Here is a 22,419-nt window from a genome sequence, read left to right as displayed (position 1 = left end):
TATTAAATCGAGGCAAAACTTACTTCAAATTGCTTGTAACAGTACCAGTTATTAATTTGAACATTAAACTTACATAAAAATCCCTAAGTTACTTCTAGGATTTCAAAGCAGTATTTCCAAATACTGCAACTGATTTTGATCTTATTTTCTTGACTTTACTTTTCCCCCTGTACATGTAGGACTAACTTCTGCAATGCTAACCTTATTCTCTGTAGGATCCTTGCTTCATCCAGTGTAAATCAGAACATCATTGTTGTCTGTCAGCAACTCATGCTTTCTGTAATACTATTCAATTACTTTGTCTCAGATTCTAACTTGTGTTCCTCTTGGATTCCCTCTACCCCTTCATTCAAGTCTGCCTTGATTTTAGGTGTAAAGTTTGGTGCTTCTCAGTGGCATGCAACAGCTGGGATTAGAGATGAAAAGGATACTTGTATTCTGTGCCCTTGATAAAAAACAAGCTCTTCAGAGACTTTAGCAGCTAAATTCCAGGTTTTTACAGTGCAAGCTTTATTTTGAGTACTTTGTCTTTTTTGAAATTTCTTTGTTTTGTGTATATATGCTTGGCTTAGTTTCATAAGGATGTTAAGTAACACTTCTATGACATCAGGTTATCCTCCCCAACCAAGACACTATTTCAATGAACATGTGCATTGAAAAATATTACAAGATGGATGTTTTTTTAAGTTTTACTATTAGAAATGGGAGATCCAGTTTTAGCAGCACAATGTAAAAAATTCATCCTTGTCTGGATGCTGTAAAAGAAAATGTTGCACATGATCAAATCTGAAGAGAATGATTTTGTAATAAAACTTACAATCTAATTAAACTAATAGGTAGTCTGTGGTTAGAAGATGGGATTGTGATAACTGGTAGTTGCTGTTAGGAAACAATATGTTTTTCTGAATTTCACTTTCAGGTGTCTGGAACCTGGAAATACTTCAGAATATCTGCCCTGTAGAATTGACTTATGTGCATTGATATGTTTTGCTGAGATAATGTCATATCCTCTGATAGTATTTTAGCCGTAGAAAACTACAGCTTTAAGTGTGCATGTTTATGCATGTGTTCTGTGTATTTGAATATTCTTGGTAGTCTCTACAAATAAATCATGCTATATCAAATACAGAAACATATCTGAAGATGTTTTTCAGCTAATGTAGATTCTTCTCCTGTCCCTCATTGTAACTTTCTATGTGAAAAGTAAGGAAAGTGTGCTAAGTGTACAAAGTGTATGCTTGCTTTAACTTCTGAATTATTTTGATGTGAAAAGGGGTTTTTAATGTGTTTTACCACTTTCCTTTAAATTATGACTCTAGAAGAATACCATTTCAGTTGCTATAAAAAAGCCTAGTGGTATGTACCCAAGTTGTGCAGATACATTAGGGGAATTCAACAGTCAGAATTTGTGTGCAGAAGAACCTGGAAGTATTCCCCAAACTCTTAAGTTTTATGAATACAACACTCATGAGCGCAGCTGGAAAATTTAGGTTATGAGTGGAAAATTGATTTTAGGACTTCAGTGTCCCTTGGGAACCCAGCTTTTTAGTTTTTAATTACTTTGTTTTTTTGAGATTTTAGTAAATGCTGAGAAGTTCAGTAAAGGAAAGAATAATATAAATGAAAAATTAGAGGAAATGTTTGTGACGAGAGTAAGCGCTACATTTCATGTTACTCTGATTCTATATTCATGTGCTGGTCTCTTTCAGTTCTTTAAGACAGAATAGTGTATTTGTGTTTTAACATTGCAGAGTATCACAGTTTATTTGGTGTGAGGAAAGTAGTGGTCAAGTATGGTGTATTATTAGGCTGACAATGATAAACAGAAGGCTTTAACATTCAAGCATTAATAACATTTTCATATTTGTCACTTTTGTCATGAGTATTTGCTACTGTCTGGAAGCAACAGTTCAAAATTTTTTTTAGGACAGGGTAGCCAAAATCTACAAATTTTTTGGGTTGGTTGGCAGCAAAGAAGATTTGAGGTTGAGCATATCACCTCTATGACCTGAGCAGGGGCTATTACTGCATTTACATACTTTCTTTTGTAGTTGTGATAAGAGATTTAATCCTTAACAAATGTATTTGTATGAGGTAACTGCAAAGACATTGCATTTGACTGAGGAGACTAGTGCCTGCTAGACTGGAGCATCATCTTGACTGTTAAGTTGCTTCAGTGTAATTTTTTTCTTGCTCTTAGGACTGTGCGTTGCTTTACTCCTCATATTTCAGCACAGATTTATTTCATGCATCTTTGGAATTTGTTTTATGTTGCTTGCAATTTGCCTTACCAGTAATGCCAACTTAATTTTTCTCCATTTTGTCTTCTGGCATTCTTTCTTACATTCTCCTTATGGTCACAGCAAAATGACCAAATCTCAAATCTTGTCTGATTGAGATTGCAGCTCAGGACTTGAATATTTTTGAACATTTTTGAGAAAACTTTGGAACTGATTTTATTGTCTGATTTTTTATGGTGTTCAGGGGTTTTACAGTAGGATAACAAGAGAACAACCACCTTTTTTTGTTTTCTGAATTTTTGTTCCTGTGTATTTATTTATTTGTGTATGCTTAGGGCTGATGTCTTTTAATGGTTTCTGTAGCACCTTATGTCTCTTGCTTTATTTTAACAGTAAGAACTGAGCCTTCCAGTTAGTTTTTTAGCACTTCTGCAAAATGTAGTAGTGTATGTTTTTTGATTGCCTGTTTTACCCTAAAGACACCTTCCATTATTTCAATGTAATTTCTTTCTGATGTGGAGTCTATATGGCAAATCAATACTAACCTTTTCTGATGCTGAATCCAGTAATGCTGGTCTGGCTTACAGGTTTGTGAAGTTTGTTTTCCTGTCTTGAGGCTCCCAGGAGATACATGGGGAAGATTCAGTTACTTTTAAATGGATGAGTTTCTGCAAAGGAGCTATTCTAGAAAAAAGGTCTTATTAAAACACCCATTTTTTTATGTGCATTCTCTTTAGTACCACTGAGGAAATGCAGTAATCAGTGAGGATCCTGTCAAAAATTAGTTCTTGCCCCCTTCTCCTTCAAAATGGAGTTCTTTGTTCAAATGCTGTAATGATTGTCTGAACTGGAAGTGATTAGGGAGAAGAGGGTAGTGCCATAACTAGGGGGGCTAACAGGAGAGTGTCTGGCACACTGATGTGTTAGACTGCCAAGCAATTTCAGCAAACATGTTAGTTACACATTTATGTTATTCAGAACATAACATCTGTCGCTGTGGTGTAAGAATGGGATACAGAAATTTACCTGAGATGATTTTTTTTGTCTGCCAGAACTTTCTCTTGCTAACAGCTTTATTGCTGCAAGATACATTCCTGGCCTTTGGTTTGTGTTCTGTGGAAGATAGCTTTCAAGGGTTTGTTTTCTTACTGTTCAAAATTGAAACTGCACATGTGTGTTGGTTTTTATTGACATGGTATCTTCCCTTGGCTGTAAGGATTGTCAGTTGTGCCATAATGTGACATTGTTTGTCAAAAAACTGACAAACAGTTATGACTGTTTTTCAAATCCCATAACTATGTAGAAATATTTCTTACTTAACTATGCTTTTTCTCTGCTGTGAGATGCCTCTGAAGCAGAAAGAGCTTTCCTGATCAGCCTATAGAGCTTGGCTCAGAGCCTAGTTAAGTATTACACTGGAATTCAAATTTTAGGGCAGTGGACATCAGCAAGAAATGAATATTTTAGTAGTTAAAAACCAAGCCAAACCAACACATCCCTCTCCCCCCAGCAAATCCCAAAGGATTTCACACTTGCTTCTGAAAGGGAAGGACTGTGTGTTACAATTTATAACTTGGTCCTGCCCCCACACTTGGCATGCTGGCTTACCTACTATCTGCTGTTCTGTTTTACAAAAATAAGTAATTTGAATTCAGTGTACTTTGAAGTTATGGAGACTAAAATGCAGGATTGTTGTTTGTGTTGTTTGTTACCTCTTGTACCAGTACAAGGGCTTGGAGATATTTTTAGATTGTACTATATTATCAGAAGGGTAAGTTCCGGGCTTCTGAGCACTGCTGGTCTATAGGCTTGCTGCGTGTATTGAGTCTCATAGTTTCGTCATCAATCTGTTGCATTATTTGCATGTTACCTTGAGTAATTCAGCTTTTCCACACTGTATACCCTTTAAGTGTCGGTGAATTTTCAGTATCATTGCATGTAAGCAGAGTATGTTTTGCTGTCTAGTTTTGTGAATTTTTGTGGGAACAGAATGTGTACAGCCTCCCTCTCTCTCTGCATATCTCTGCTACCTCTATATCTTATTGTTTTAATAAGTTGTTTTAATAAGTTGAATTAATTTTTATGAGAGAAAGGCCCCCAGTGCCTGTAAAGACTACTCTTTTTCCCTTCTTCTTAATTATGAAAAGCTATTAACCAATCTGCACCCATAACACTGAAAATTTGAATAGTTTACCTTTTGAGTCTTCCTAGATCTTTTGTTTTTTCCTCTTTCCAAGTCTCATGTTATTGCTGAAATAGGAATAGCATTTAATTATCTCTTTGGTAAGTTGAAACACAGAGAAATTTATTTGTACAAGATGGCTAGGCTACTGATAACCTTACAGCAGATAAGATATAACCTTAGATAGAATGTAATAGAAAAAAAAGAGATGTCAAAATTTTATCTATTAACACACTTTCAAGGATTAAGTATGAAATGATCATAATGTCTGGATGGACATAGTCTAATCATCAGTAGCTTTACTAAGCAGATATCTGATAGAGATGGCCTTGGTGTTGTTTACAGATCTGTTCAACAGGTATCCAGTGCCAGGAAGCTGTGTATAGGAAGAAATGCTAATGCTAATATAGCACACTGACTGTCTGAATGATATAATTAATAAAAACATAACTGGGTAATATCGTAAATTAGTGTTGCAGTGATGCTGTTGAACATTTTGGTAATGTGAAATGACTTGATTGTATAGCCATGCCACCGTATTTACTGCTTTCTTTGCTATATCCTAAAACTATTGAGTTATCAGAAGTTGAATGGCATTCTTTGTTGATGATATCTTGGCTCCTTTGAAGCAAGAAAGAAAGAAAGAGAAAAAAATCAGACTAAACATATTACATTCTAACACATTTTTATTCCTAATTTTCTTATTTACTTTGTCCTTTCTTGTACTTTTGCTGTACCCTCACAGCTGTATTTACATAGCCCTCCTAAATAGATGAATTATAACAGAGTAACATTTTAACTTTGCAGGAGAAAGAAAGGAAAAAAGGGATCTTCAGAGCAGTTAAAAATATACAGTGTAGTGGTTTGGTAATTGAATAGAACAGCTGCATCTAGTGTGAGACACTATACAACAGGAGGTAGATTACCATGTAAAGGAATGTAACAAAAAGTTTAGATGACAGCAGGTCTTGGCGATAAGTTTTGCTGTAGCTATTGCTAAACTCAAATGCCAGGATGCTCAGTCATCTCTATAGGACACCTCTATATATCAGTCACCTCTATAGGACACTTAAGGACGTGGCAGGGACTTGAGTCTTGGGTGCAGATATATCTTGAGATAGCCTAGGGCTAGTCTTGGGGGAAGCATATTTAGAATGATCATAGTTTCAGGTTGTGTGAATAGTCTTGTCAGCATAAGGATTTGCCCAGCTTGATGTGGATGGAGTTGTGTCTGTGAATTATTTTTACTTCAGTGCTAAATACTTGCAGATCTGTCAGAGACCAGCTGTGGGGTTTGTTGGTGAATTCATCTCCTCTGTGAGGAATTTTTGCACTCATTTCAGATCTTGGTCTGGCAACTAAAAAACGTGGAGAGGAAAAAAAAAGAAGTCTGTGGCCACTTCATTCTGGAGGTAGAAATCTCTTCAGATAAGACCACGTGCTTCTGTCACTTGCTATTGCTGTTCTCTTGATACTCATGTTTTCATGAGACTAGCCACACAGTGAATGGTAGCTACTCTTAATGGAAACAGCTTTTGGTATCAGTAGTGAAGCCTATACATAGCTGAATTAGCTACCAGCCTCTTCAGCCAAAAGCTTATTTTGTCCTCACAGCTATTTTCAGGCTTCTGTGACTTCAGAAATAAACTACGTGCAATACTTGTTGCCCCATCTGTGTTGCTTTTTTTTTTTTTTTTTTTTTTTTTTTTTTTTTTTTTGTGGGGTGTGTGTTTTTGGTTATATGTTTTTTTTTTTGTTGTTGTTGTTTTTCTTACCCCAAGATGTGTGTTTCCCACAAGATTATTTCTTTGATTTCGCACCTGTTAAATGAAATGAGTTTCTGTCTCTTTCTGCTCCCATGCCAATTTTCTGCATGCCACCTAACTAAAATACTAAAATACCTTATTATTGAGTTTATTATTTAGGTTATCATTTAGGATTATTTAGGATCTGTCTTTAGCTGTCTTTGTTGACTTGAATTGTGTTGGCTTTTGTAAGGATTTTGTTTTCTGACAGTAGTTTTATTATGTCAACTTATTATTGCAACTGACTGGTTCCTCTCTAAAGGACATTCATCCTTCAAGGATATCATGGATCTACTGTATGTGCTTTACTGGTAATAACTGCAGTGACTCTGAATGCTTAGTCTTTTCAGCATGTAAGTTTTTGTTGTTATTGTTATTATTTTTCAGTTTTTCTTTTTTTTTTTTCCCCCCCAAGTCAAAGATTGTTGTGTCTCTGTGACATTGACTCTGGTTTGTCTGCCCTTATTAGACAATCCTGTATGGAACAGTACCTACTGCTGACATTGGCAGAAAGTTTCTGTTTTTATCAGCTGGAATGTAATACTAAGGAACATGACATTATGATGCAGAGCTTGTATGCATACAGTCTAATGTCTCTAATGTCTTCAAATGCTCTATATTGAATTTTTTATCATAGTGAAAGAACCCGATTCTTTGCAGCTTTTTTTAATCTCTTGTTGATCTTAGTTTAACCTTTACATGTCCTGATGATAAACTATCATCTTTACATGGGACGGTACTGCATGAAGTCTACCCTGACTGTTTTGGGCTAAAAAGTGAACTGTTAATATATTCTGATTCAGAATATTGTATTGGCTGATGTGATTGAAGGCACAGCCCATTTAATAGCCTGAACTCTGACTTTCCTTTTTCATAGGAGTAATGACATAAATTTAGGTAGACATTTTTGCTTCTGAAATTGTATTGGTGCTGCACTGGGTTTTTTTTCTATGTGTAAACTGTGTTTGTGCCAACTCTTCTGGAAAGCATTTTGAAGGAGAGACTGGAAAGAAAGAAAAATGTGACTAAAGGAAGAATTCCACATTTATCAGTTAAGTACAGGATCCCATGTCAGATTAGTTAGTAACTTAATATAGGAGAAGGTAAGGCCTCTAAAGTTCAGCATTTTTGCTAGCTAATGTCCAGGTTAAGCTGACCCTACCATTGTTTCCAAACTGTGACAGAAAGGAGACCCTTTTCAAGCATCTGTTGTTCATTATATGAAATTTGATGTTAGATTATAATGTCAAGGGCATTGAGAAATTTTAAAAGAAATTGTTAAATAAGAAGTGTAAAGGTCATCCAGCCATAGTACTTACTGCTAATTTTAGTCTATTACACCAGTAATTTAATGGAATGCTACCAAGATACATTGCCATCAGCAGAACAATCTTCTGCAATTGTAACCAGGTGTTTAGGCAAGTGTTGGATAACTACTTTTTCTGTAATGCTGGTTCTATTGATTAGAGCTAGTTTACACTACTCCTGTTGCTGATTTGGTGAATTATGATGTAATCCTCCCACTGTGGCTGTAATCTTTATTTCCACCAGATCTTTTTGAGTTACAGGACAGGTTCTGTCTGTGTGGTGTCATGCTAGAAATAGAAGCTTTTTTGTTAAGGAGGTGTAGAAACTTCTTTTATAAAAATGTTTTTTGAAAACTAAGTCTTGAGACCTTGAAAAATATTTGAGTAGCATTGTATTTTCATTTAAACAACCCTGTGAATATCTTTTCAGAAATAGGAGAAGGTCTGTCTTATATTTTTAAAATACTGTGACTTTTTTTTCCAAAGAAGACTCTTAGGACAATTGTTCATTGGCTCTGACAGAAAAAAAGAAAAAAAGAAAGTGAGAAAGAAAAAATGGATTTTATAAATTTTCATTCTCTGATTCTTGGGATTAGAAGCAGGCTCTTCACCCATATCTTCTCCCCTTCAGACACACATCTGAAATAGCAGACTTACTACATACTTAGTACAGAGTAAGTAAAGTTCATACTTACTACAGCAATGAGGGGCTTTCAGAATTGGAAAGTTTCTGGAGAGATTGATGCAGCATGTTTGAAGTGACATGGGGAAGAAAATAAATGTCGCACTTCTGTCTCTTGGATATTAATTGAAACTAGTGTCTCGTGTCCTGGAAAAATCTCTTGTTGTATTGCACATGCAACGAAGACTATCAGGTTTCAGGCTATTTTTCAGCTGAATGCTCTTTCCGGTTTTGCTTTCTAAAATACTTACCTTTTACCTGTGTGAGCCTAGGCTTTCTTTGTTTTCTCAGGCAAGGACATTAATCTCTCTAAGGTAAAAGTGTCTAGAATTTAAGGTGATTATTGCAGGTCTGGGTGGAGTATATGAATCTAAAAAAAATCTTACTTTACTAGAGGAGATTTTGATGTTTGCGTTGAAGCATAAATCCAGCTGGATTGGGGTTTTTGTGTTTAACTGCATAAGTTGATACAGAAAATGTAAGATAATGTGTATACTTTGGAAAAGTGAAATTAATGTTTAATGCGTGTATCTGGAAGTGAAGTAAGCATTTGTACATGTGTATATATGTGGATTTATAGGAGACAGCATTATTAAATGTGTGTGAATAATATGTATATAAAAACTTAGAGATGCTGCTTTTTAAAGCAAATGCTTCGTTTTCTCTCTGATATTTGTACAGTGGTATTACTTAAATTGATGTAATAAAGATTTTTCAAAGTTAGTGAAAATACAGTTCAGTTAAATACTCTCCCTCTCCCTTCTCCAACATCCTCCATTCCATCCCCTCCACGATCCATTGCCCCCCTTTCCTCTGTTCTTCCTCCCCTTTCTTCATTCACTGTCAGGAAGGGACGCCTCAGAAGAGTCATTTCAGCTCCGCACGCCACCGTCAGAGACTAGTGGAACCATCAGCTACAAAAGTGAGTGCCTTTATTGAAGGACCATTTCTAAAATGGAATGTTGTGTCAGCAGAGGATATGTTGCTAAAGAGAAGCTCTTTGAGCTTGATGGGGGAATTGATTCCTACTCAAGTGCAGCAGTTGTTTTTTTAACTTTAAAAAATTGTGGGGAGATTTTGTTTGTATCTGCAAAATGTAATAGAAACTGTAGAAAAGTTCCACTTTGCTTTTCTGAGTTTGTGTGATGTCTTTTTGTAAGTCCATGTGAAGTTCATTTGTCTCATTCTTAAACAGCAAAAGGTTTAAATTGAATAAAAAATTGGCAAGGATAAGAAAATAGTCAAACACTATTATTGAGTGCTATGAAGCAATACGAAGTTTTGTATAGATAGACTGGCATCAAAAGATGATTGAGCAGATGCAATAACAGTACTTCCTAGTTCATAAGGCTGTTCCACCTTTTTAGAGATGTACTCAAAAACTTCATAGTAACTTCTAATAAAATAAACTACAGTGCACATTTTAGAGCATCAGTGTTCAGCTGTATTTATTTTGTGCTACTTATTTTGTGAGACTCCATCAAATATGAAACTGTGTATCCATTACTACGACTGCCTGGAAATCCCATTTTTCACATTATTTGAGATACTGCAAAATTAATTGCAGTATTTACATACAACTTTTAATACAGGTTGAAGTAGGTCTGTGATAGCATTCCTGTTTATGTAAGAAAAGCCCTGATTTTATATTTTGTCTTACATTTTAATTAGGATTCCAAATACTGTTGTCAGACTGATTCCTTCTGTTTTTATATATGTTAATTCATTAGGTATTAGTAATGTTGAGTTTTATAATTTCTTTCAGCATGTAGTAACATTATCAATGCTAAGATATCTTTTTGGGGGTTTTGGGAAGAGCATTTTGGGGTTTAAAGAAGCAAAAGTAAGTCAAACACTCACACGCACACACACCCCCCCAAAAAAGTCCCAAAAACATACACACACACACATATGCACACACACCCCCCAAAAAGTCCCAAAAACATACACACACACACATATGCACACACACCCCCCAAAAAAAAGTCCCAAAAATACACACACACACACACACACACACACATGCACGCACGCACGTATCAGCCTGTACTCATGACAAGCCACTTTCTGTGTGCATTACTATTTACTGGAATCAAGTAATTTCTGCAATGGGTAGAGCCTCAACGTGATTTAAATGAAAAATGTCTACTGAAGCGCAGTTCTGTGGATATAAGTGTGCTAAGTTTTGCTTCCTCCTCTTACCTAGTTTTCCTACATTTTTTCACAATGCCCCAGTGCCCTACTGTTTGCCTGAATATACATTGTCAAAGGTAGATGTGCTGTCAAAACCTCAGTGTGGTAGCTATGAGTAACCTTAGTATTTGCTCTTCTGTTTTGTTTGGGACAGAAGGACTTGCTTGGTGTTTCTAGAGTCCTAAGCCACTGAACTTTAGTTTCTTTGCTGCTGGGAGAACATCCTGATACACTCGGAGCATGTCAGCAGCTCAGCTCTGCTGGACACCAGCCCAGCATCCAGAGGGGGGCTGTTACCACAGGCAGCATCAGCTACACCTTTCCCCTGCAATGACTGCCAGTAGTTTCAGCATGACCATCTGCTTAGAAAAAACTTCTCAGCACATAGTAAGAAGAGCATTGCTCTGGTTTAGTGTTTTTTTTTTTTATTAAAATATGTCTGGAAAGAGAAGGAAGGAAAAGACAAATGAGCAAAGAGGAGGAAGGGGGAGGGGAAGAGAGAAGGCAAATAAGAAGCACTTCTTCAGTGCCAGTGGGAAAGAAGAGAAAAACTGCAAGTTCATAGTTCTCTGTGACCTCCAGGTCACTCACATAATCTCCCTCGCTGTCCAGGCAAGAGACTGATGAAAATCTGGAGCAGTAGTCTTCTGAGTCCTGTTCTTTGGTAACATTTCACTGAGTGGCCAGTACTTAGACATGGTGAGCCTGTAAAATTAACCAGCATGTGTACCCATCTGTGCTGCCAACCATGCCTTCTCTTCTTCTCTGGTACACATTTCTCAGTGGAGAATAGGTGCCATGCATTACGTCCTACATGTATGTGCTTTTCTTAGCCACAACCACCCTTGCTGTGTTCTTGAAATCAACAGCTGAAAGTACTGTACATCCCTGGTCTGGCTGAGGTAATTTGAGCTATTAATTTCTGTTTGTTTCCTCATCCTTCCTGCATGCCTTCTCCCTTCTTTTGTGCAAGGGTCACATGCAGGGGCTTGGATGATGTGTTTTGGGCTCATGGAATCATAGAATTTTCAAAGTTGGAAGAGGCCTCAAAGATTATCAAGTCCAGTTGTTAACCCAGCACCATATTCACCATTAAACCATGATTCCAGGTGCTGTATGTTTTGAACACTTCCAGGGATGGTGATTCTTCTGCTTCCCTGGGAACCTTGTTCCACTGCCTGAGCTGTGGGGAAATTGCTCCTAATACTCAATCTAAACCTCTTGTAACATAACTTATGTCTAATACTTCTCTGGGTTTCAAATGTGGGAGATGTCATGTTAACCTGTGGTCAGACCCCACTCAGGTGGGCCCAGCTGATGGAATGTAGAATCTGGTTTGGCCTTGGCAGCTCACCAGAAAGTTTTGTAATAGGGATATTGGCTGGTGATTATAGGACAAGGTGGCATAGTTTGCTGCTCTACATCGTGCATGTTCTGGAAGTGGACATGAGAATTGTGAAAAGGTGGTTTTCAACATCTTTTTTCAAAACTGTTGAGGCTGTGCTGGGTTACTACTCTATGGGCTGAGACTACTCAAGAAAGGGAAGGAAGACAAATCTGTCCTGGAGCAGGTACTGCATCTCATTGTGTGCTGGTTGGAAGAGAAACCTTGAGCAGATTTGGCTGGCCAAAGTGTGGCACAGTGCACTGATTAACAAAAGGGGGATATCCTGTGTTCTTCAAAGGCTCATCTGTGTTCCAAGGACATGCTTCAGGCAGTGTGAAATCCTCAGTATTTACTATTCAGATCACTATGAAAGTAAAGGAGGGAAGTGCTGTTAGCACAGGGCTTCTGAGAGACAAGCTGTGTCTTTCCTTTGTATTCCTGTTGCACTTGAAGAACTGCTGTTTTCTGTCGGTCACCTACAGACTGCTGCAAGTCAGCCCTTACCAGTAGTTGCTGTGACAATCTGACCAGAAAGCACTCCGCCTCAAGGAATCCATTTGCAAAGCAGCTGGTGAAGAAAGCCCACAACTTTCTCTCATGAAGTTGTAACTTGGTGGGAAAGTTGGACTCCAATTCCAAAGACAGCTCCAGTTTCCAAAGGCAATGGCAGTGCAGCCTGTCTCCCAGTCCTACCTGCATACACCTTGTATCTCTGCAGACATACCTGCTGCAGTACCTTTTGACAGACTCCTCTACCTTTTAGGCCTACAGATCGCTGACCATTCATTCCTGGGCTGTGGGGGAGCGAGGATGGTCTCCTGTTCAAGACTAGGAATGTGGCTGAGAGTCACTTTTGCAGGTAGTTCCAGAGTAGGAAGCTGTAGAAAGGCAAGTCTGGCAGAACTTCTTCAGCTGTTTGTTTTGTCACGCTCATTTGTGCCTCAGGAAGAGCTGGCAGTTGTTCCTGTTGGTGCAGGTGCACAGAAGCCTCATGATCTGGTTATGCTAAACCAAGGACTATTTTGCCTGCTTTCAGACCAAATACAGCAAATTGCCATCAACATATCTTGCATGCTTTTCTTTAAGCTTTTTTAGTTCAGCTCTCATAGTTAAAAAAATACACACTACACACACAGACACAGACACACCCACACACACAAAATCCCCCACAAAAACAAAGAAAAAAATTAAAACCAAACAAACTTATTACTTTGGAAATGTTTTGTGTCTTGGCACTGCAAAGACAGGTGTGATCCTTTTTATTCCTTTTGCCTTCCTGTGCAGCAGCTGTTTGCCCAGGTGGCAGGATGTAGTGGAAGCACAGCCTGCACAGCTTGCAGGGACTGTTGCTTGTATCAGGGATGTTATTTGGGCTTGGAGCAAAACCATCACAAACTCGTAAAGGAATACTGGTTTTGTGCCTACATTCTGATGGGCTTTGTTCTGGCGTTTAATTCTGCATGTCCCAAGTTTCCTGCATTTGCCTCCTAACCTCATGGTTAGGGGAGAATGGTTGTATTTGGGAGACTTGGAAGCAAGATAGTGTGTCTCATGAGAGCAGCAGGAGTGCTGTGTGAGTCAGAGGACTATGAGTTACAAATTGCCCAGAAGATCATTCATTTGTGGTCAGCTGACTGCAGTGATTCACTTGTGTCTGCTTGTCCTGGACCCTGATGAAGTCCATTTCTGGGTCAGTGATTAGGCTGACCCAAAGCAGCAAGGAACATGCTGTATTGACTTAGTGAGATGAATGCTTTGTGAGGGAAGAGGATCTTGGCCTGTCCAGTCAAAAGAGAGTAGAGTTGTTAGGATATGGTGCTATGAACTTGGACAGCTATGAGCTTGTGTTGGGTCTGATGCAAATCCGGGAAAGCTAAACTTCAAACAATTACACAGTCATAGAATGGTATGGATTGGAAGGGACCTTAAGATCCCTAGTTCCAATTGTCCTGCCATAGGCAAGCACGTCTTCTGCTAGACCAGAGCTCTATTCAGCTTGGCCTTGAACACGTCCAGGGATGGGCTATCCACAGGTTCTACAGGCCAGCCTGTTCCAATGCCTCACCAACCTCACAGGAAAAACTTTTTTCCCAATGTCCAATCTAAGCCTGCCCCCTTTCAGTTTGAAGCCATTACTCTTTGTCCTCTCACTACATGCCCTTGTAAAAAGGTGTCTCCATTATTTTAGACTCCGTTCAGATACTGAGTTAGGTCACCCTGAAATCTTCTGTTCTCAAAGGTGAACAATCCCAGCCTTTATTTCATAGGAGATGTACTCCATCCTTCTCATAATTTTGATGGCTTCCTCTGGACTCACTTCAACAAGTGATTATCTTTACTATGCTGAGGACCTCAGAACTGAGCACAGTATTGCATGTGGTGTCTCAGCAGAGAAGAGGGGCAGAATCGCCTCCCTGGCCCTGCTGCCCACACTGCTCTGGATGCAGCCCAGGACACATTTGGCTCTCTGGGCTGTGAGTGCCATGGCTGGGTCATGTCCAGCCTCTCACCCACAGCACCCCCAAGTGCTTTCCAGCAGGGCTGCTCTCAATATGTTCATCCTGAAGCTTCATACTGGTCGTTGCCCCAGGTCAGGTGCAGGACCTTGCATTTGGTCTTGTTAAAACTCATGAGATTCCCATGGTCCCACTTCTACAGCCTGTCCAGGTCCATCTTGATGGCTTCCTTTTCTTCAGGTGGCTGCACCACTCAGCTTGGGGTAATCTGCAAATTTGCTGAGGGTTCACTTGATTCCTTTGTCTGTTGTCATTAAGGATGATACTAAATAATGCTTAAGGACCCTTGAGGGACATTGTTTGTCACTGTCCATTGGGATTCTGAACCATTGATCACTGCCTCTGCGTGCAATGGTCCCAACCAATTCTTTATCCACATAAAGTCCACCCACTGCACCCATTAAATCCATCTGTCTCCATTTTAGAGAGATGGATGTTGCAGGGGATTGTGTTGAAGGCCTTAGAGAAGTGTGGATAAATGATACTTGTATCCCTGTCCTTGTCCATTGATATAATCACACAGTTAAAAAAATATGAAGTATAAAAGATGCTGAGACACTGGGGATTCCAACTTGTCTGCTTGACCTACAAAGCAGGATTGGTTCTCAGATATACATGGAAGCAATATAAATGTAATCTCTAAATTGCTTTTGCTGTATTACATTGCATTAATGTATTTACATTAGCTGCTGGTGTCTTGAAACAGAAGCTTAATATAAAGGGTTGCTGGTTAATTTGTTTGCTGGAGCTTCTTAGTGAGTAACAAATGTGGACACAGGTAGACAAAGTTAAAGAAAGTGCTCTAGTAGTAATCATCTGAAAGACAAAATAAAACATGCATTTATAAATCTGTGAAAGTTAACAGTCGAATAGAAACCAATTTGATATGGGAGCATAGAATTGAGAAAGAGTTACAAGGGAAAGCATTCGGACAATTTTCAATTTTTTTTATGTTTCAGTGCATAAATAAAGCTGTATTCAGATTAGGCAGCAGATGAAAATTAGGATTTAACAATTATGTTAAATCCCGTTTTAAACAATTATGAAGGTTACTGAGAATTTTGTTAGCTTGGAAAAAAACACTGTAGAAGAATAATTCAATAAACTCAAGACTGTTTGTGAAGAGAGAAGACATTTCAGCACGGATAGTTTGCTTTTACACACATTCTGGTTTGAGTATCCTATCAATTAATTACAGAGCCAAGTAGTCTTCCCTCAACTCATACTGAACAATTTCTGCAGAACGTTTTTTTTTTTTAATCTGATACGTGCTTGCTTATAAAGTAATTTCTGAATTTAAGACAATAATTTTTTGTACTTTTTGAGCTGATAAAATATTTCTACAACTATTTTCTCTGTCTTGGTGGCTTATGATTTGTAATTGTAAAGAAAGAGTTTGCTGTTGAGAACCATGTCTCTACCTGTTAAACCTAGACTGAAGGTCTTAAATAGTTGAGATGTCTCATTAAAAAGAATGATTTATATATGGTTATTGATAATAAACAGCTAGATAGATCAGCTGCTATTTTATATCTTTTTAGGCTCTATCTTAATTATGTTTTAAACCTACCTACACTCCTAAAATTTTACAGCTTTTTACCATAAAAATCACACAAATCAGAGGGTCTTATTGTAAGAGTAGAATATTAGTGTAACATGTTCATCATAGGATCTGCTCATATAAAAAAAGGAGTAATCTAGTAGGCAGGGGAGTGCAGAGAACGAAGCACTGTTCCCTAGCACTGGTCTGTGGCAACAGCTGGCAGAACAATGATTTGATGGCCAAATGGTTTCTAGAAAAGTATGTTTACCAAAGGTTAGAGAGTCTGGTAGATGTATAAATAGGAACAGAAGATATATTACAGTCAAATATTATGGATGGAGCCTCCCTGGCAAGTTAAAATTGTCTTCCTTATAAAATTACTCTTCTGGCCAAGTCAGTGTGTCAGTAGTATAATATTCATTGCATTTGATAGGTTTTGTAACATTCTACACCAAACTGGGGAAGAAAAATCCACAGTACTCCCTTTTCTCCTTACTAAAACTTTACTTCTTTACAAGGCAATACCAAGTTATAATTAGATATTTTCAGCTCTTACTTTAGATGTGTGATCTCCATCTCAGTGTTGCTTGCATGCTTCCCAGTTGATTATAAATAGAAGCAGCTGTGGCAGAAATAGTATTATAAATAGTTTGGCTAGAATAAATGCTAGTATGTATGCAAAAAAATATTGCAGAAATTTCTAGTCAGTCTTAAAATACGGTTAAATTAGTCAGCATGCAGCCTCATTTAGGTGTGGAATGCATAGTACAGACACAAAAAAAGTGTGAAAAGGGACCAGATTGTGAACTAGATTCTGAAATGTTTGTCTACAACTGGGGCTGGGGAAGTGCTAGGTCACACCAGAGTTGGGAAGTATTTCAACCATACTGAGATCAGGTTTGTGTCTTCAAAAAGACAGGTGGCTTTCTTTTCCACAGAGAACTATGTTATTCACAGTCATGTAGTTTAGAAAAGACCTTTAAGGTTGTTAGTGCAAATCTTTAACCTGCTGACCAACTAGTGCTATGTCCAGTCATTTCTTGAACACCTCCAGGAACTGTGATTCCACCAGGTCCCTGGGCAGCCCATTCCAGTGCTTAGCAACCCATTTCTTCCTGATGTCCATCTTGAGCCTTCTCTAGTGCAGCTTGAGGCCATTTCCTCTCATCCTGTCTCCTGTTGCTTGGGAGAAGAGGCTGACCTCCTCTTGGCTACACCTACCTGTCAGGCAGTTGTGGAGAGCAATAGTCACCCCTGAGCCTCCTTTTCTCCAGGATAAATCCCAGCTCCCTCAACAGCTCCTCATAGGACCCACTCTCTAGATTCTTCACCAGCTTTGTTGTTCTTTCCTAGATACACTCCAGTACTTCAATGTCTTTCTTGAATTGAGGGGCTCAGAACAGCACAGGATTCAAGACGCAGCCTCACCAGTGCCCAGCACAGGGGGACAATCCCTGCCCTGGTCCTGCTGCCACACCATTGCTGATCCAGGCCAGGATGCCATTGGCCTTCTTGGCCACCTAGGCACACTCTGGCTCATGTCCAGCCACTGTCACCAGCACCCCCAGGTCCTTTCCAGCCACTCTGCCCCATCCTGTGGAGCTGCCTGAGGCTGTTGTGACCCAAGGGCAGGACCCAGCACTGGGCCTTGTTGAACCTCACACCATTGGCCTCAGCCCATGATCCAGCCTGCCCAGATCCTCTGCAGAGCCTTCCTGCCCTCCAGCAGATCAACACTCCAGTTTACTCCTATTTAACTTAGTCTTATCCATGAATTACTGAGGGTATTCTTGGTCCCCTCATCCAAATCATTGGTAAAGATTTAAACAGTATTGGGTCCAGTACTGAGCCTTCGGGAACCTCACTAGTGACTGTCTGCCAATTGGTTGTGGTACCATTGTCTCTAGAATTCTTGTCAGCTGATGTGCAGTAGGCCAATTTCACACACAGAGCTGAGGTATTTTTCAGATTTGTGCCTAGATGAGAGCTGTGTGGTAAATCTGCAAAGCTAACACCCATTCTTGAAATTTTACACTATATATCCACTTTGGTGAACTTTTGACTACCTACTTCTCATATTAAGTAGAATTCTAAGTTCTCTTGGATTAATTATTCTTTTGCGTCTCATACTGATAAGTCTGCAGGCTCAGTCTTGCCCTCCTTTTAAGTCAATGGGTTTCTTGATATCTGTGAGTTGAAGGTCACAGTCTGCTGAATGGCCTTTTACCCTGTTGTCTCAGTATGCAGCTGCTGACTGAACTCGAGTTCCCTGGAATCTGAGGACAGGCTGTGAACTGGCACTGGTCCCTTGCACTACAGTGTGCATGAGGATCTGGCACAGTCAGGTGACAACAGAGAACAGCAGGAGATGATGACTCAGCAGAAAGGCCCCAGACTTGCACAGGGAATAAAAGCCCAGGTGGTCCTTTGTTCAGGGTCCTTCCTTTGAGGCTGTGAGGCCTGTTTCAGGGGTAAGCCAAAAACCGTTCTACAACCCTCTTCTTATTCCATGTAACTTTCTGAGTGGAGCATTATTTCTGACCCCTGAGATATCAGCACCATTCATCACCACTCTCTAGGCCCAGCCACTCAGCTGGTTTTTAACCCAGTGAAGAGTGCACCTGTCCAAGGTATGGGCTAACAGCTTCTCTAGCAGAATCCTTCAGGAGACAGTAGGCTCCAAAGGCTTTGCTGAAGGGAGACTACATCTTCAGACTTCTTGTCATCTCCCGGACAGATTGCCCGATCATGAGAGGAGATCAGGTTGGCCATGCAGGAGCTGCTGTCTGATCCCTTGGATGTGCCATGTGATAACATTCAAGGTCATCTGATAAGCTTCCTGGGCTGAGGTGCATCACTATACATGTACTCATTTTACCTACTTGCACAGTAGCACAGGAAACATGGTTTAGATGAATGGACAGTGGGGTGGACCAAGGACTGGCAGAGCCCAGAGGCTCAGGATCAGGGCAGCAGAATCCAATTGGAGGCCTGTAGTCAGTGGTGTTCCTCAGGGATCAATAATGGGTCCAGTCTCACTCATCTTGTTTATCACTGGCCTGGATGAAGGGATCCAAGGTACCCTCAGCAGGTTTGCTGAAGATCCAAACTGGCTGATACACCTGAAGGCTCTGCTGCCTTTGGGCTGGGTCTTGGTGGGCTGGAGAGTTGGACAGAGAGAACCCGAATGAGGCTCAACAAGGGCAAGTGCAGGGTCCTGCACCTGGGGAGGAATAACCCCAAGTACCAGCACAGGCTGGGGCTGCCCCACTGAAGAGAAGCTCTGTGGAGAAGGACCTGGGAGTCTTGGTGGATCACAAGGTGACAATGGGCCACCAGGGTGGCCTTGTGGCCAGGAGGCCCAGTGGGATCCTGGGCTGCCCTGGGAAGAGTGTGGCCAGCAGGTCAAGGGAGCTGATCCTCCCCCTCTACTGGGCCCTGGTGAGGCCACGTCTGGAGTGCTGTGTCCAGTTCTGGGACAAGGAGCTCCTGAAGAGTGTCCAGCAAAGGGTCACAAAGATGATGAGGGGTCTGGAGCATCTCACTTATGGGGAGAGACTGAGATAGCTGGGCCTGTTTAGTTTAGAGAAGACTGAGAGGGGATCTCGTCAATGCATATAATATCTGAAAGGTAGGTGCCAAGAGGATGGTGCCAGACTCTTCAGTGGTGCCCAGTGATATGACAAGGAGAAATGACACAAGCAGTTTCACCTCAATATGAGGCAGGACTTCTTTATGTTGAGGATAGCATAGCAGTGGAACAGGCTGCCCAGAAGGTCTGAAGATGTTAAAAACTCAACTGGACATGATGACTGGACCAAATGATCTCTGGAGGCCATCCAACCTTAACTATTCTGTGATTCTATTGTTTTCACTAATGAAATTAGCATGGAAGATATACTTTTTCTAAATTTCTCTAACTCAAATATCTTGACCTGGGAGGAATTTTTTATACTATTCCCTTTTGCAGACTTACTTTAGGACTGGCTTGTCTCCTGGTTTAAAACCATCTGGGAAATGCAGGGAAAAACTATTGTTGGCTTCCCTTTGTTTTTGTTTCATATTGAATAGATACAAATTTGAAAATGTATCTTCTTTTGTATTTTTATTTTGTGAGGGTCTTTTGGACTAGTTGCACAAGAAATCTGTGACTTTGGAAAGTTCTTCCCATTAATTAGGAGATATTTCAGTATAGAATCTTGCAGACAAAGATATTAGACAGAGATAAAAATTCGAGTAACCTTCACTGATCCTATTAGACCTTATTAAGCTGGTGTAAATAGGATTATCAGTCAAAGGTAAAAGGAAATTTAAGAAATGTAATGCTTGCAAAACTTAATACAGTTGCTGATGTGATTTACTGTAGTTTCACTTGAAACAATAATTTTGCCATATTGGACAAGGAGGGGAATGAAACTGTCTATAAAATGGCAATAAACCAAAATGACTATCTGAGTCCTAATCTCATTTGATCTAGAGTGTTAGTAGTCTAAATAAAAACTATAAAATAGACCTGACTTTATTGCTAGCACATACAGAGGGACCAGGTAATGATATAAATTGTGGAAAAGGATTTATCACAGTTACGTTTACTTTTTTTATGGAAGAAAGATTGTCTTTCCACTGTATTTTTTAGCTGAAAACTGTGTCTAGGGTGAAACAGTGCTTTATATCAAGAGTTCAGAAATTCTTACACATGGTGGTACAGCACTAGCCTAGTAATTAGTATAGTTTTATCAATGTTTATTCCAGTGAAATTGTCAGTATTATGAAGCTGAGGTTGTGCCTTAAGGTAGATGTGGCTAGACATCAATTTACTCTGTGCATCAGAGATTTTACACCTGAGATTGATACAGATTGATACAGTAGATATATGTGAACACATAGATATATTGTTGAACACATTTTGGTGCTTTCAGATAAAAATAAAAACAGCAGACTGATAAGGTTTGTGTTATGTTCCCTTTCTGATAGGGAAATGAATATTTAAAAAGAGGATTGAAATTCCCAAATTACATTTTTTTCCTGTCTTCCTGTAGTGGATACCCGAAGTTGATATTGCAGCTAGTTAGAGAACCTGGATAACATCAGCAGGGAGAGCAGTATAATATCAGTATGGGTCATGGGATTTTTGTTGTATATCTTTAAAGTGGTTGAAATAAATTTTTCTTGCTTTAGAGTGTGTGTTGACTATTAATTGAATATTCGTGAAACAGTTCATGCTGGTGGTGTCCTCTTGCCTACCATATAGGAAGAGGAGTAGTGACAATAGCCTTTGCATTTCAGCAGCAAGCGTGGCAAACAGGCAGGACAAGGCAGGACATGTAGAAAAGGCCCATGAGCAACTATGTTTAGATTAATCTGGTTTAGGGCATCTCCAGATTTTTCAGAGCATTTAAAGCTCTGTCAGAAACCAAGCTTCAGCTGAAATTGTACAAGCTAAAAAATGAAATGTTAGGAGAAATGTGTGACTTGAATTTTGAAGTGAAAAAATGAAGTGTGCATTATGACTAACCTGTTTTCACAAATGGGATTTACCTAGTTGGTCTCCAGAAAGCCTCACTTTTTCCAGTGTAGCCCTTGCTTGAAAACTTGAAACTTTCTTTCACATCAATGGAGTATATTACTGATAGGTTGTATAGGATCAGCTGAACTGATCAAATGTGAATTAATAAAAACTGATTAAAATGTCAGCACTAAGCAAAATCTCTAATTTGGAGGCTTTTAATTGCATAAGGGACAGAAGATCTGGTGTCATAAACAGAGCAAATATAAAGTATTCTTTTTCTGCAGAACAGATATCTTTCGAAAATGAAAATGTAATGTTTTGTCGTTGCTTTTCCATATGATTTTTGTGGGTGAAAAAGTGAGTTATTTGTGCCCTTTATTTCTGGTTTTCCCCAAGTAGTTCTCTTGTGTATGAAGAACAGCTGCAGACCTCAGGTCTACAGGTCTGAAGGTGGGCATTTTGGGCACAGTAGTGCTTTGACTAAACTCCCTGACTCAATTCTGCTGGTGTGAAACTTAGCTCCTGTGAACTTTCCCCTTCTGGCTTGGTCTGCTCCAGCTGATGATTATGAACATGTTAAGGTAGATCTACGTAAGGCCTGTATTTTGCTAGTGCTAATCAGTCCTGGAAGAAAGAGCAAATGTATTTTGACATTTTTTGCCTCTTCTATCCTGTGCAAAATTACTAAAAAAACCTGTTGCAATCAAAGTCTGAGTTTAGGCAAGTCTCTCATGCTGAAGGCAAGCTTAATAATTTTTATCATCTAGTTACTGATTTCAATGAAAGTCAGGAGCAGCTTCTGAATTGTATAACACAAAACATGATTTGCATCTGGGGAAAGGAAGGCATCCAGATTCTTGTGGGTGTAATGGTCTTTAAGCAACTATGTTGTCAAGAAGTGTTCATGCTAGCCACTGTGTGCTGTGTAGTGTTTCTTTCTTTTGCTTTTTAAGTGTAGGCAAAATCCTTTGTAGGTATGCCCATATAAAAAGCACCGCTTTCTGTTTGATGAAAGAACTTACATATTCAGAGAGAACTTAGAGAAATCACCAGCT

The 22,419-nt window shown here is 39.4% G+C and overlaps 1 protein-coding gene across 4 annotated transcripts in view; it reads left to right on the top strand.

Annotated features, from left to right (window-relative positions):
- Positions 1–22,419, top strand: part of MAST4 (microtubule associated serine/threonine kinase family member 4) — a 279,183-nt gene that overhangs the window by 104,955 nt on the left and 151,809 nt on the right. For 3 of the 4 annotated variants that reach the window (XM_077790300.1, XM_021534406.3, XM_077790301.1), the window contains one exon: positions 9,064–9,138. The exons of the other annotated variant lie outside the window; for it this stretch is intronic. In XM_077790300.1, coding sequence (XP_077646426.1) covers positions 9,064–9,138 — 75 coding nt within the window. The remainder of the gene's footprint in view (positions 1–9,063; positions 9,139–22,419) is intronic. 4 annotated transcript variants of the gene reach the window in all.

The sequence above is a fragment of the Lonchura striata genome, chromosome Z (assembly GCF_046129695.1).
Source record: "Lonchura striata isolate bLonStr1 chromosome Z, bLonStr1.mat, whole genome shotgun sequence".
In the NCBI taxonomy this organism is placed as follows: Eukaryota; Metazoa; Chordata; class Aves; order Passeriformes; family Estrildidae; genus Lonchura; species Lonchura striata.
Note: the sequence above shows the minus strand (reverse complement) of the source record. Positions and strands in the feature narration are given on the sequence as shown.